Source organism: Pygoscelis adeliae, unplaced genomic scaffold (assembly GCF_000699105.1).
Source record: "Pygoscelis adeliae isolate BGI_AS28 unplaced genomic scaffold, ASM69910v1 Scaffold664, whole genome shotgun sequence".
NCBI classification, from domain to species: Eukaryota; Metazoa; Chordata; class Aves; order Sphenisciformes; family Spheniscidae; genus Pygoscelis; species Pygoscelis adeliae.
The window spans coordinates 1,273,444-1,287,125 of record NW_008824762.1 but is presented as its reverse complement, the minus strand read 5'-3'; the positions used below and the strand labels follow the sequence as shown (position 1 = coordinate 1,287,125).

At 36.6% G+C, this 13,682-nt stretch overlaps 1 protein-coding gene across 1 annotated transcript in view; it reads left to right on the top strand.

Moving 5' to 3' along the window:
* Nucleotides 1–13,682, top strand: part of MAP3K2 (mitogen-activated protein kinase kinase kinase 2) — a 31,188-nt gene that overhangs the window by 6,119 nt on the left and 11,387 nt on the right. The window contains exons 4-10 of the mRNA XM_009323537.1: nt 1,305–1,404; nt 3,259–3,372; nt 4,020–4,119; nt 5,074–5,204; nt 8,206–8,285; nt 10,203–10,270; nt 13,236–13,331. Coding sequence (XP_009321812.1) covers nt 1,305–1,404; nt 3,259–3,372; nt 4,020–4,119; nt 5,074–5,204; nt 8,206–8,285; nt 10,203–10,270; nt 13,236–13,331 — 689 coding nt within the window. The remainder of the gene's footprint in view (nt 1–1,304; nt 1,405–3,258; nt 3,373–4,019; nt 4,120–5,073; nt 5,205–8,205; nt 8,286–10,202; nt 10,271–13,235; nt 13,332–13,682) is intronic.

The window sequence follows — 13,682 nt, the reverse complement described above, 5'->3', positions numbered from 1 at the left end:
AGTCACTTCTAAAAACTTTTTTTTGTTGTTTAATGGTGGTATGTCTCAAATAATAGTTTTCTGTAGCAAAAGGTCAGGTACAGGCATTTTGGGTTATTTGGTTTGACGAGACATTCAGTTAAAGGAAAATCTGAGTTGTTGACCTACAACTGCACCATTCTTACAGGAGCACACTTGAAGCACAGTTAGTGATGGACTCAGCAGTTTGAGTGTGTAATTCATTATGGTAAAGATGGTGACATTTAGTTACATTCCTCAGATGAGGTAATCGACTGGATTTCCAAAAAATGGGAATTACTGTAGAGTAATTCCTTTCTGATACTTAACGCTTGTCAGCCTATGGTACTCCATTGTCTTAGTTTTCTGAAGTAGAAAAGTTTTTAGAAGTTTCTAAGAATTTGCCTCTGGAATGGAGGCATGCGAAGCATTAAGCTAAGAAAGAAGCCATATGCAAGCAAGTAAAATAGTCATAATGAGATCTAATTTTATGTGTGATTATCCCTTATAACTTCTTCACTGCTTTTCTGTCTTTTTTTAATGACTCAAAATATGGAGGTGTCGTGGTTTAACCTCAGCCGGCAACTGAGCACCACGCAGCTGCTCGCTCACTCCCCCATGGTGGGATGGGGGAGAGAATTGGAAGGGTAAAAGTGAGAAAACTCGTGGGTTGAGATAAAAACAGTTTAATAGGTAAAGCAAAAGCCGCGCACACAAGCAAAGCAAAACAAGGAATTCATTCACTCCTTCCCATCGGCAGGCAGGTGTTCAGCCATCTCCAGGAAAGCAGGGCTCCATCACGCGTAACGGTTACTTGGGAAGACAAACACCATCACTCCAAACGTCCCCCCCTTCCTTCTTCTTCCCCCAGCTTTATATACTGAGCATGATGTCACATGGTATGGGATATCCCTTTGGCCAGTTTGGGCCAGCTGTCCTGGCTGTGCCCCCTCCCAGCTTCTTGTGCACCTCCAGCCTTCTCAGTCGGTAGAGCATGGGAAGCTGAAAAGTCCTTGACTAGTGTAAGCACTGCTTAGCAACAACTAAAACATCAGTGTGTTATCAACATTGTTCTCACCCTAACTCCAAAACACAGCACTGTACCAGCCACCAGGAAGGAAATCAACTCTATCCCTGCCGAAACCAGGACAGGAGGACAGTGAATAAAGCATAGCCTCGTGGTCTTTTTAGTAATAAATTTAATTCTAAGATCGCTCTTAAGTGATATTAGTTGATCATCAGCAACGCGTTGCCAGATTTTCATAAGTAATGGACAAAAATTCTTTATAACTTAAATTGTGTTTCAGGATCCTGCAATTACCAAGGCCTGTTAAACTTGAAGATCTTGCAGCTAAAGCTAAAGTTGCTTTTGGACAGACTATGGATTTACATTACAGCAATAATGAGGTAATATTCTGTGTCTTCTAAATTCTCAGTGACTTGTACATTGATTATTTTAAGGCTGAAATTTGCTCTCATAAGCAGTGAGAACCACTCCTGTGACAAAACTTACTCCCGTGACAAAACCGCAGATTACTAATGTGCGTGTTCTCAAATATGTAAGGCTTGTCTAAATTAGGATAGGCAGGAGAAGCATGAAATGTTTTATGAGAAGAGTCATACCTTAATAAATCATGTCTCAGACTTGATCAAGAATGGGTAAATTGTCTTCCTGTTCTGCCACAGTCCTGTTGCTTGACTTTGGGATACTCTTCACTGCATTGAGCTTTGTCATGTTTGTGAATTTGAAATAACATTTATCCTTTCTTGTACACTTTTTTCTTTAAGGATTAATCTTGTTAGGTAATTGCTAGAATGTTGCATTTAGTAATGTTTGGATTGGAAAACTAGGCTTAACTGTTGCTCCTCTTAAAGTGGCTGGTTCACAAAGATTTCTTGGGAACAGTGGTAGGGCTGTCAAGCCACTTACGCCTGATCAAGATTACTTCCAGCTTTCCTTTAGCAGTAGAGATGGAATTCTTAATAGGAAATATATTTACAGATGCAGGATCCATTCTTAGGAGTTCTGTTTTTTTGCCTTGAGTCAGCAAAGCGTATGTAGGATTATTTGTGTGCTTGGTTATGCACAACATAATTGCTGTATCTAATCTGCATCTTTGCAGAAGAAAATGCCTGTTACTGCTGTTTGTTGGTTACTCATTACCTTACCAGGTACTTCTGTGAAACTGATCCTCAAAATGAAGATTTCCTACAAAAGCTTTTGGAGATTAGGAAGGTCAGAAGAAATGGCCATTCGTGATGCTTTAGCCTCAGCTCCTTTCTCTGATAGATTTTCAGGCATTTGAGCAGGTTCTCTGCTTGTCATCTTCTGCACTAGTTGGCGAATCATCCCATCACCTTTCAGAAATGTGATGGTAATAACCTGTCATTAACATTAAAACTGCAACTTAACAAATGACCGTACTCTTCATTTTATCAAGACCTTCATCCCTCATTTTCATTTCTTTTTGTATAGAAGTATTGTATGTCAACTGATGTTGTATTTGAGCGTCACTGAGACTGTTTACCAGTAGAGTAGCTTTTAAAAAATCTATATTGCGCTGTTCCTTTGTTACAAGCAGAAGTTGTAATTTACACTCCTGAAACATAAGCCCAATTTTAATGGTTACAGAACTCAGATCCCAAGTGTACTTTAACGGCATATCATTTTCTGTTCTAAAGATATATGTATGCCAAGTTAATTGTGATTAATTAGATCTAAGGAGATTCTAGTGAGGACTACAGTTGTTCCATGTGGATCACATCATGCCTGATAACTTCCTTAACAAATTCTGTTATTCAATGGAGAAATTCTGTTAGTAATACGACTTCAAATAAATATAGTTGTAATATTGTGAGATAAAAATAAGTCCTATTATATAGAGCATAAAGCACATTTTTCTATTTATCTTATAGACTTGCATTAATTTAGGTGTTGGAAATACACTGACACTGTTGCACATGTTTCTCTGAAACTTGTAAGATATTAAGTTGTACATGTGTAAAATGGTTGCTCCTTCATTGTGAAGACTTGTTCTACCATGCTGTACCTACTGAAGGCATCTGAAGGAAGAGTTAAGGTTGAACTGCAGACATTTTGGTGGTAACTTGAGGCATCGTTCAATAAATTTTATTTTCAAGTTGTTTGGAATGAAAGGAAAGACAGCATCAGTTTATTTGTTTCTCTGCACTTGACTTCCTCATTTCTTTCTTGTGTCCTGTTTGAGACATCTTTTAATTTTTTTTTCCCCCTCTTTGTAGCTTTTAATTCCATTAACCACACAGGATGACCTGGACAAAGCTGTTGAACTGCTTGACCGTAGTGTTCATATGAAAAGTCTCAAGATATTACTTGTAATACATGGAAATACACAGGTATGAGTTGACATGCTAAATGTCTTTTTTCTCAGTTTTTATATTGAAGTATAATTTGTATCTTTTCCTAAAGATGACATTTTTCCAATTCAAAATATTACTGATTGCTTCTTCAGTTCAGTTTAAGCATGTATTACCATTTTGTATTGACTCGGTTTTAACTTTTTCCTAGATACTGTTCCTCTCTCTTTGTATGCCTTCCCTACAGTGCTACAAAAATGTTCCTTAATAGGATGATGATGTGATACAAATTTGAGAACCACATAGAATTTCACGTAACTGTAGCTATTTGGAACTGTTCTTTAAGTCATATGCTGGTGACACTCCTTTATTGTAAATTAAATGTTTGTTGTAGCAAACAGTAGCAGTGGACTATAGGCTAATTACTGAGCTATTTTGGTATTATCTATCACACCACAGCCATGATATTGATAGGATTTGTATACTAGTACATATTGAAAATTATTTTTTTAAATATTAAGAATGAGCTACTAAAATAGATTAATTTTGATATAAATTGACAAGCTTCTTTTCAACTGCTTGAAAAAAGGAATGTGTTGCACAAAGCCTTTAAAAGTTTGCAAAGTATTTTCATTGTCAGGAGTATGAAGTAATAATTGCAGTTTGTAATATGTACGCATTTTCAGTCACCCAGTGTAAATAAAGTGGAACACTTGCCCTCATTGGAAGACTTAGATAATACAGTGTTTGGTGTGACAGACAGAAAAAGGCGGATGTCTGTAATAGGTAAGATACATATTTCAATAGCTTTAATTGTAAAAACTTTTCTTTTGTAATAGTCTCTTTGTGAATATCTTGTTCTCAACACAGACTCTTTGAATTTCTTATTCATCAATGACTTGTCATACTGTAGAGTTTGCACTCAGGAGAGTGGATTTTGAATTTGAAGTCACCAGTGGTTTAAATATATATATATATAGTACAGAAAATTAACAAAAAAAATGACAAGTAAATAAACCTATGTAGAATTATTTGAGGTAACTGATGGGTATCCTAGAAATTTGATGTTAGTACTCCCCTTTATTTTCAGATACAGGAATGAGTTACTGAAAAATCTGTTTGTTTATATGGCGGTGAGTTTCCTTGCTCAATTTAGGACTCCCATTTTTTTTAATCTTAATGTGTGAACATTTAAGATACTTATTTTGGCATTGATATAATCTTTTTGCCTATTCATGTTCTAAAGTTGGTGTGGTTAACTTCCAAATTTAATTATGAAACTAGAGAGTTTAATGAATAATTTTTCAGGCAATTTAATTTATTATGCATTTATTATGAACAGAGGTATTCATGTTCTTGCAGATGTTAGTATACTACAAAGAAAAACTGAAATTTTCAAGAGTTGGAAAGGATTAGTTGACATGGGTGGAAGGGTTTGGATTTTTGTTTTGTTTCAAAGGAAGAAATTTACCCAGCTAGATGTGTGGGCAAATTATATTTCTGTTCCTGTATAATGAAAATTCTTTTTAATGCCATTGAGGCAACCCTGCCCTGAATTTTTCATAGTTCCTGGATTACAGATTTTAAATGCTATATGTAAGTCTTGTATTGCACGGGCATTTGGGGAATCTCTAAAGCAAGAAGTGATCCAGGCAGGCTCAGTGCCTATGAAGCATTTGAATAAAGCCCCTGGATTCTGGGTTAGTGAAGAGACTCTGACTAGCCCTTTTCTTTCAAAAGGTTCTAATACTCGTGATCGGAGTTCACCTCCCCCAGGATACATTCCAGATGAGCTGCATCAGGTGGCCCGAAATGGGTCCTTCACCAGTATCAACAGTGAGGGTGAATTCATTCCAGAAAGTATGGATCAGGTACGTGTGTGTCTTATTAAAATTAAAGCTTTTGTTAGGTTGATTTATGAAATACTGCTGTTCAAGAAGGATATGGAATTGATAGAAAGAACAGCTTAAAAAAAAATGATGATGACCCTAGAAAACATGATCTGTGAGAGAAGGTTAAAATAACTGTGGTTATCTAGTCTTGTAGAACCTGTTTTTTCTCTAAGTCTCTTCAATTATTTAAATATGTTGCTACAAGGAGAAAGATAATATTCTTAATTTCCATGATAGTTGAGTGAGGTAGTGATAGGTATAAATTACAGCAAGAGATGTCTACATTAGAAAGCACAAAAACCTTCATTTTAATTAGAAGGATATGTAAGCAAGACAGTTTTACAACTTTCCCAGGTAATCAAAGGAGATTTTAAAGAAAAGTTTGGATCTGTCAGAGTTATTTGGAATCAGTTTATACTGTGTTGGGGTAGAGGCAAGGGGGTGGTGATGGGCCTGGTATAAATAAGCTCTGAAATACTTTCACAGTCACGTTTTCAGGGGTGTGTGTGTCACAACTATATGCTATTTTGTTCTCCTTATTCACTTGCATTATTGGTGTGGGATATCGGCACGCTTAGCACGAATAAAAATCCTGTGCTCTGAATATCAAAATTGCCCTTAAAAACAGCAGGAAAAGGTGGAGGAATGTAATGGCTCACAGAATTGGCAATGGAGAAAGAGATATTTTAAGGAGGAAAAAAAATAATACTGTATACCCAAATCACTTCAAGTTCTTGTTGACATTGGCACTGTATTCACAAATGGCAAGAGGCAATGGTTTTTATAAGCTGACTAAATGAGAGACAGATGATAGAATAAAAATAGAGGCAAAGAGATTGTGCAATTTGTTGCACAATTTTAATGACTGAGCTGGGAATAGAGACTGAATCTCCTAATTTCCAGACCAGGGTGCTATTCATTATCATAGCTATGTGGTCAGATCCAGCCCAGGCCTGGATGCATTCAGTGAAATGATTACTTTTGGCCTAGGCAAAGTAATTTTTGGTCACTGACTGGTCAAACAGACAGATGAGGTCTGAGGCCTAGTATGTCCGTTCACTCCAGAGTATTCAAGGAACAGGTAACCTGTCATGTACGCATTGCTGTGTAAGCTGTCAGCAGGGTTTAAATACAGGAATTTTACTTTCATAGGAAGCCAGGTTAGTTCAACCTAAGCAGCCTTGCAGGCCAGATTGGGGTGTTGGGAACTCACAACATTGCCCCCTTCCCCCTAAGTTGCCATATCACCTTGGCAAGTGTTGACCATGCTGCCTACATCTGTCACACCTGCCCCACAAAGACAAGAAGGTAATTTGGGAGTGGAGGGCTCTGCTCTGCTCTCCTGTTGATCTGCCTGAGCACAGCTATTCACACTCTGACAGCAGACCCCACACTTCCATTCAACCCATCCTCTCTTCGTAGAGGAAGCGGGCCATGGTCTGCCAGTTGGACCATACTGCATTGTTATAGAGGTAATTAATCTGACAGCAGATGGGCTTTTTTCCCTTTCAGGACCCACTGCTCAGCATGAGAAAAGAGGAATATAATTGCTGAACCTGTGATAAATGTTGTCCTCCCTGATACAGAGTTAATTTAAGTGTCTGAGTTTGCAGAGTGCAAATTCACTTTCTGGACACAAAGTCCTTGATTGGTGCTTGGCAAAGTATGTGCCCAGGACCTTTAAGATGCAGCACAGACCATAAAAATTGGAGGGGCAACTGCTAAATTTACAGCACAAGACTGGCGTCCAATTCATAGAAAATAACAGATGTTATATTATATACCAAAACAAATTTTACTTCAGGAAGGAGCTCATTTTAAGACAACAGATGAGCTTCCCACTGTTTTTGAGAGGCAGGCTGGTAAAATGGTAACGTTCAATAATTCAAAATTTAGATTATGTTTCCACTTCTTTTGAAAAACAAATCTGTAAAACATTTTAGATCTCTTTACTGTAAAAGAGAAGGGAGCGATATTTGCCTGTCATCATACTTAGGACTTTAAGGGTGGTAGTGCGAGATCAATGAAATGAATGTCAGCCAATAGAAATAGATGGTAGTCAGGAGGATGCTCTTTACTATCAATCCATTTCTTTTTTTCTTGATTAGAATTCGAGCAACAGAGAAAGTGTTGATGTTTATTTTCATTATATAATAGATCTGGCTGAGATAGTTTTATGACTTCTTCAAACTGATACATGGCAGATTTCACACAGCTTATCAGCACTGATTCCTAGGTCGTCAGAAGTGTTTTAGGAAAAAAATCTGCCTTTGGTGTTTTTGTAAACTCCAGTTTCAGATGAAAGTTTATTTTATTTGAAACAGGATTTTGGGTTGGGTGAGAAGGGAGAGTGTTTATAAATTTTATGTGTTTTCTCTCTTTCTCCTTCCATTTTTCTCTTCAGTTCTATTTAAAATTCTGTGTAACTTGGTTGGAGTCCTAACTAGAGATAAATGTTTAAAAGCTTTTTACAGTATTTGGTTTTAGCTGTTTTCTGTGACTTCTAGTTGGCCAAACTTAAACCACTACAGAGATTATGTAAATTGTGTTAATCGCGATCTGTGTCATATTTGAGATTTTTTTTCTTTGATGGCAAAACCCACTTTTTTTTTAAACTGTCTCAGCTTTTTATCCTTTACAGGCCTTATTTTTGTTATTCTGTTAAGCTACTCATGCAGATATTGATACAATGTTAAGAGACAATGGTGTATACAGGAAGAATGTAGCAGTACAACTTGTTAGGTACAAAGCATGATTAAATACCTTAACTATATTCTAGTTAGGTGTGAGAAAAATCACAGAATCATTTGAGGAAAAAGAATGTAATGCAGGTTCAACTATGACAGCTAACTTTTTCTTTGGTAATTAATATTTCTGGTTTGGTTTTGTTTTTTATTAGGCATTTCAAAGCAGAAACCTTCAAACATTTTAAAAACAAAAAACTGAACTTGTTGGTCTTTCTCTGCTTGTTATTTATTAGATGCTGGATCCATTGTCTTTGAGCAGTCCTGACAACTCTGGCTCGGGAAGCTGTCCCTCACTTGACAGCCCTCTAGATGGGTAAGAATTGCTTAAGTTCATTATTTATCTTTACTAGATTGCATAATGTATCAGTTGTAACATATAACTCTCCAGCGACAGCTATTACTAAACTTCTTCCAGAAATTCCTCTGTAAGTTATAGAACACTTATAAAAGCTTACTGAAACTTAATTGTTTACTAATGCACAGAAAATAGAAGTAGCTTTTTTTTTTACAATTTGCATTTGAAAGACAAACATTTAGACTTCAGATCCTACAAAAACGACTTTTACTAAATTTTTCCAGTCTCACATATATGTGAAGTATATTCCCTGGCAGTGAGCAGCCCCATGAAATTTACATTTCTTAGGTACTGCTATATGAAGTAAGCTTCCCTTTTCCAAGGTTGAGGGTCAAGAAAGAGGGTAGAATCATTTAAAGACTTCAACAGACAGTCCCCTCATTTTCTTTGCAATTACTGTCCATTCTTCTCCCCTTGTTCCCATTGCAGACTTTCCACTTATTTTTCCTTGTTTAAACCTGTCAGTTAGGGAGAGGCAGCGTGTACTGTGGTGGGTCTGGAGATCTATTTTGATTGATCTGTTAGGAGATTCATGTGTTCTGAGAGGGTCACTGTCCACAGTTTCTCAGCCACCAGGTAAGCCAAACAGAACATGCTCCGGTCTGGCTTATGGTTGGTCAGGCAAATAACCTTGGGTCTTATGTTGCTCAGATGGGCTACTCGTTTATTTCGAACGGCTATACAAATAATACTGCTAATTAAATATTTTATTTAATTGGTAGAAAGGTAAAAAGTTGGAAATCATTGCCAGTGGCAATTAATCAGTGCTATAGTATTCCATAGTACCATTTCATTTGAGAATGTGATTTGAGGACACAAATACATTTGGTCTAACAAATACATTTTTGAGTTAAATAATAAGTCTTCATTTCACAAGCAAGAAAACAAGAGACATGAAAAGTATTTTGTGGTTGGAGTGTGATAGGTTATACACCCAGTGTTTAATGTAGCTACAGAGGATAGAAATTCTACCAAATGCCAAATTTTTATTTTTTTGTGGGGTAGGGGTGAGTGGAAGAAGGGGAAATAAAAGCAATCTTAATTTGACTCATGTTTTTTCTCCAAAACTTCTTTTGGCTGTTTTTTTATTTATTTCATTTGTCACGGCTACTTAGTTTGTTTTCCTTTTTTTTTTTTTTCTTCCATTCAAATATTTCCTACAAAGATGTAGGTTTTGTGTCTCCATTTAGCTTCTGTTATCCATTAGAGAAATTCTTACCAGAAAAAGGAGGACATTGTTTTGGTATGTTTATGGAAATAATACTGTAATCGGTTGCTCTGACTGGCAATCCCATCCATTCCTTTTGGTGGCTGGGAGTTACATACCAACTGTAGGTAAGAAACAATGGGATCATGTAAGCACCAAAAAATTCATCATTCTATAACTCAGTAAAGTTGCTCTCTTAATCCTATGATTTTCATGGAGAGAAGAGGAAATATTTTGAGATGTTAAAAGGTTCTGCATTTCTTTGGTTAAATTTCCTCAAGAGTTTTTTTAGGCTGTGTAAGAGATTTTGCCAGTCTATAAACCTTTGTGTTTAGCCATAAAGGTGTTAAACGTAACAGTGCTCCTTTGTGGCTTTACTTGTGATAATTCATGTTTTTACTAATAGCATTGCTCATTAACAGAGTCTGTTGCTTTCTTACTACGTTAAGCTCAATAAGCAAACTTTTCCATTGATACTGATCTTGAATTGTTTTTGATACCTATTAGATTTGATTTTCAAAATTGGGTTCCGCATTTGTAAACTGGTGCAGCAACTTGTATAGCAATAACTTTTCATCAGTCATAAAGAATTGTGAGACGGTAAGATTAAATGTTTAAGTACTAGATTAACAGCAGGTTTTAGATGTTGTATGTTTTTACACTTCCAGAGACAACTATCCCAAATCTCGGATGCCAAGAGCACAGAGCTATCCAGATAATCATCAAGAATTCTCAGGTAGGCAAAAATCACTGGACGTACTAGCTTTCCAAAACTCTTCCTCTTGCAAATAATAGAGCTTAGAAGAGAAGTTCACATTGAGAGGTATTATATTGCACAAACTTAATATGGTAGGAGAAAACAAAGCAACAAAATCTAATCCAAATGCACACAGTAAAAGATAGAATGAAATATAAGATCTTCCAAATGTTTTCTTCTAGATTATCGTGTGTAACGCCACTGTCAGTGTGCGTAGTATAACTTATCTGCTTCTCTGAAAAGAACAAATGACGCAGTGGATAGGGGCACGCATCAGTTTGTTAAACTGGACTGTACTATCCATCTCTAAGTTGGAGCATAACTTTGGTTAATTTATTTAGTTTTGAGAGTTGTTTAACCCCAGCTGGCAACTAAGCACTACGCAGCCGCTCGCTCACTCACCCGCAGTGGGATGGGGGAGAGAATTGGAAGGGTAAAAGTGAGAAAACTCGTGGGTTGAGATAAAGACAGTTTAAAAGGTAAAGCTGTGTATGCAAGCAAAGCAAAACAAGGAATTCATTCACTCCTTCCCTTCGGCAGGCAGGTGTTCAGCCATCTCCGGGAAAGCAGGGTTCCATCATGTGTAATGGTTACCTGGGAAGACAAATGCCATCACTCTGAATGTCCTCCCTTCCTCCTTCTTTCTCCCAGATTTTATTGCTGAGCACAACCTCGTATGGTATGGGATATTCCTTTGATCAGCTGGCGTCAGCTGTCCTGGCTGTGTCCCTACCCAACTTCTTGTGCGCCACCAGCCTACTAGCTGGTGGGGTGGTGTGAGAAATAAAAAAAGCCTTGACTCTGTGTCAGCACTGCTCAGCAGTAACTAAAACATCCCTGTGTTATCAATACTGTTTTGGTCACAAATCCAAAACATAGCACTAGACCAGCTACTATGAAGAAAATTAACTCTATCCCAGCCAAAACCAGTACACAGAGCCTTCATTTTCTCCTGTGTGAAATGAGTATCACTTTGAAGTGCTCATGGCTTCTGTAATTGAAAGCGCTGCAAAGTGAAAGGATGAAGGAGAACTGTCTGCTGTGCCTATAAATTAACTGTCACCGCTAATGTTGTTTTCATACAATAGTCTGGCTTGAATCCAAGTTGTTGTGCATGGTTCAGGATACGAAGTGCAATGGGTAACCTTGAAAGTGCTTTGAAGTGTCTCTCGTGGACATCCCTCACTACAGAATTTTGCTGTTGAACAATAATTAGCTTCCAGTGAATCTGGGGTGTTTTGTGGGTTTTGGTCTATTATATACTTTAAAGCTTCTTTTTATTTTATGAAACTTTATCCAGATAACTGTGTGATGGTGTGTTTCTTCTTTTAAGGATTCTAGAGTGCTTAACAGATTGCACCACTTTGAAATCAAAATAAAACTAAAACTATGTATAAGAATCATTTAAGTGGCAGAGAGAAATACCAAAAAAGTTGGAAATGTCAGAAATTAGTTTGCCTTTGGTAATCTTAATCTAGTTTACTTGTGTTTGTTTATTACAGTTACTTTTCTAATAAGATGATTCTGCAATATTTTTTCGGGGGTTTTTCCTGTGGGATGCTCTGGTATTTTAACAATGGGATAGACAGCAATCATTAATTCCATATTCAATATTTATTCTTATGATCTGATGTGTAACAAAAACAGAATAGTATAGAGTCAGAAAAAAATGTCCATCCAGCCTAGTCTTTTCTCCTCCCACAACCAGTACCAGGCTTCCATAGAGGAGTGTGTAATATTCCTTCCTCAGGATATATTCCTAGTCGTGTATGACTTAAGGGTTCTGCAAATGCAAGATGCTTTTCTGTGATGTGATGGATTTTTTTTTCCTTCCACAAATTTTTTCAGTCCTTATTTCAACTTGTATAAACTTTTTCAGTATCAACAGTATGTTGTGACAAGAAGTTGTGCAACTTCTTGTGTTTTATAAAGAAGTACGCCCTTTGTGATTTTTTTTTTTATAGACCTCTTTGTCTCCCTTTGAGCTATTGCTTTTCTAGTCTATAGAGGCCTACATTCCTTATGGAGAAGCAATTTTGTATCTTTGATCATCTCTGTACTTCTAAATCTTTTCCAGTTTTACTAAATCCTTTGGAATGGAGTAGACCAAAGCTTCGTTCAGTGTATCTTAATGATTTATAGCATTTAATTTGCCGCTTAGCCAATACAGAGAGTTCAGCTGCTGCTTTATTGGAACTCTCTATCACAGTCCTTCACACTTTTCTCTGCCATTTAACATCCAGTCACATAAACTCTTAAGGGCTTTCTGTAATTCTTCTGTTCTTTATTTCTCCAAATGATTTTGTCACGTCACTATTCATTGCTCTGTCCAGAGAATTCATGCATAATTAAACTGCATGAGTTGTAGCCCAGATTCCTGTGGAACTGTTGACCATTTACTCCCATCTTATGTACTGATCCAACTACTTATTTATGCATAAGGGACTTTTCCCTTTATCTTATGAATACTTTCCTCCTTTAATAATTTTTAAGAGGACCTATTGAATGTGTTTTAGTAATTCAAGCTGTGTTGACTCATTTGCCAATTTTTTATATTTATGCATCTTTAAATTTTATTCTTTGTAATAGTTTCTGCCAATTTTCCTGGTGAACTGTAATTTCCCAGAATTCCTCTAGAAACTATTTTTAAAACTGGAGTAATTAGGCATGCTGCAGTCCTCTGACATTCTTTTAAGCAAGAGGTTACAAACCACTTGAGCTATTGAATTCTTGATCCTTCGGCAGTTTTGGCTGAATGTCCTTTTATTTCGTATGGTTTGTTAGATTTGTGGCTTTTGTTCTATAATCTTTTTTGCTCTGATGCTCCAGCTTGAAGCATATCCTCTGATATGTTCCCCATATTTAAGTTTGTAATACCAAACTGATTAATTTAATATGCTTTTGCCACTTTTTAAATTTTGAAATGTATATCTTTATTTTCTAGTAGAGTATGATATCCCAATATTTGAGAAATTTGGAAAGGGGGGGACTTATCCCCGAAGATACCATATTTCATATCATCAACAAGACTACAATGACGGTAAGTGTGAATACTGCAAGAGTTCTACTTGATTAATCTGTTTTTCTCTTCTTAAAAAGCGAAGAAGAAAATTTAGATTGTAAAATCTTAATGAATGAAAATATTGAAGAAATTGAAAGCTTAACTTCTTTCCCCAAACTCACTTGCTAAACTTGTAATGATTGATAGAGCTGCTGAGCAGTCTTACCTCTGGTAAAGTTATGGATTACAGAATTCATGACTCATATGCACAGCTATGAAAATGTTCTCTATCTTTGGCCATGCACAAGTCATCCAGTGTAAGCTTTTGACCTTTGTGACCCTTTTCGATCCAAAGTAGGTATGTCAGTTCGTTTGTCATTTCTTGTTTTG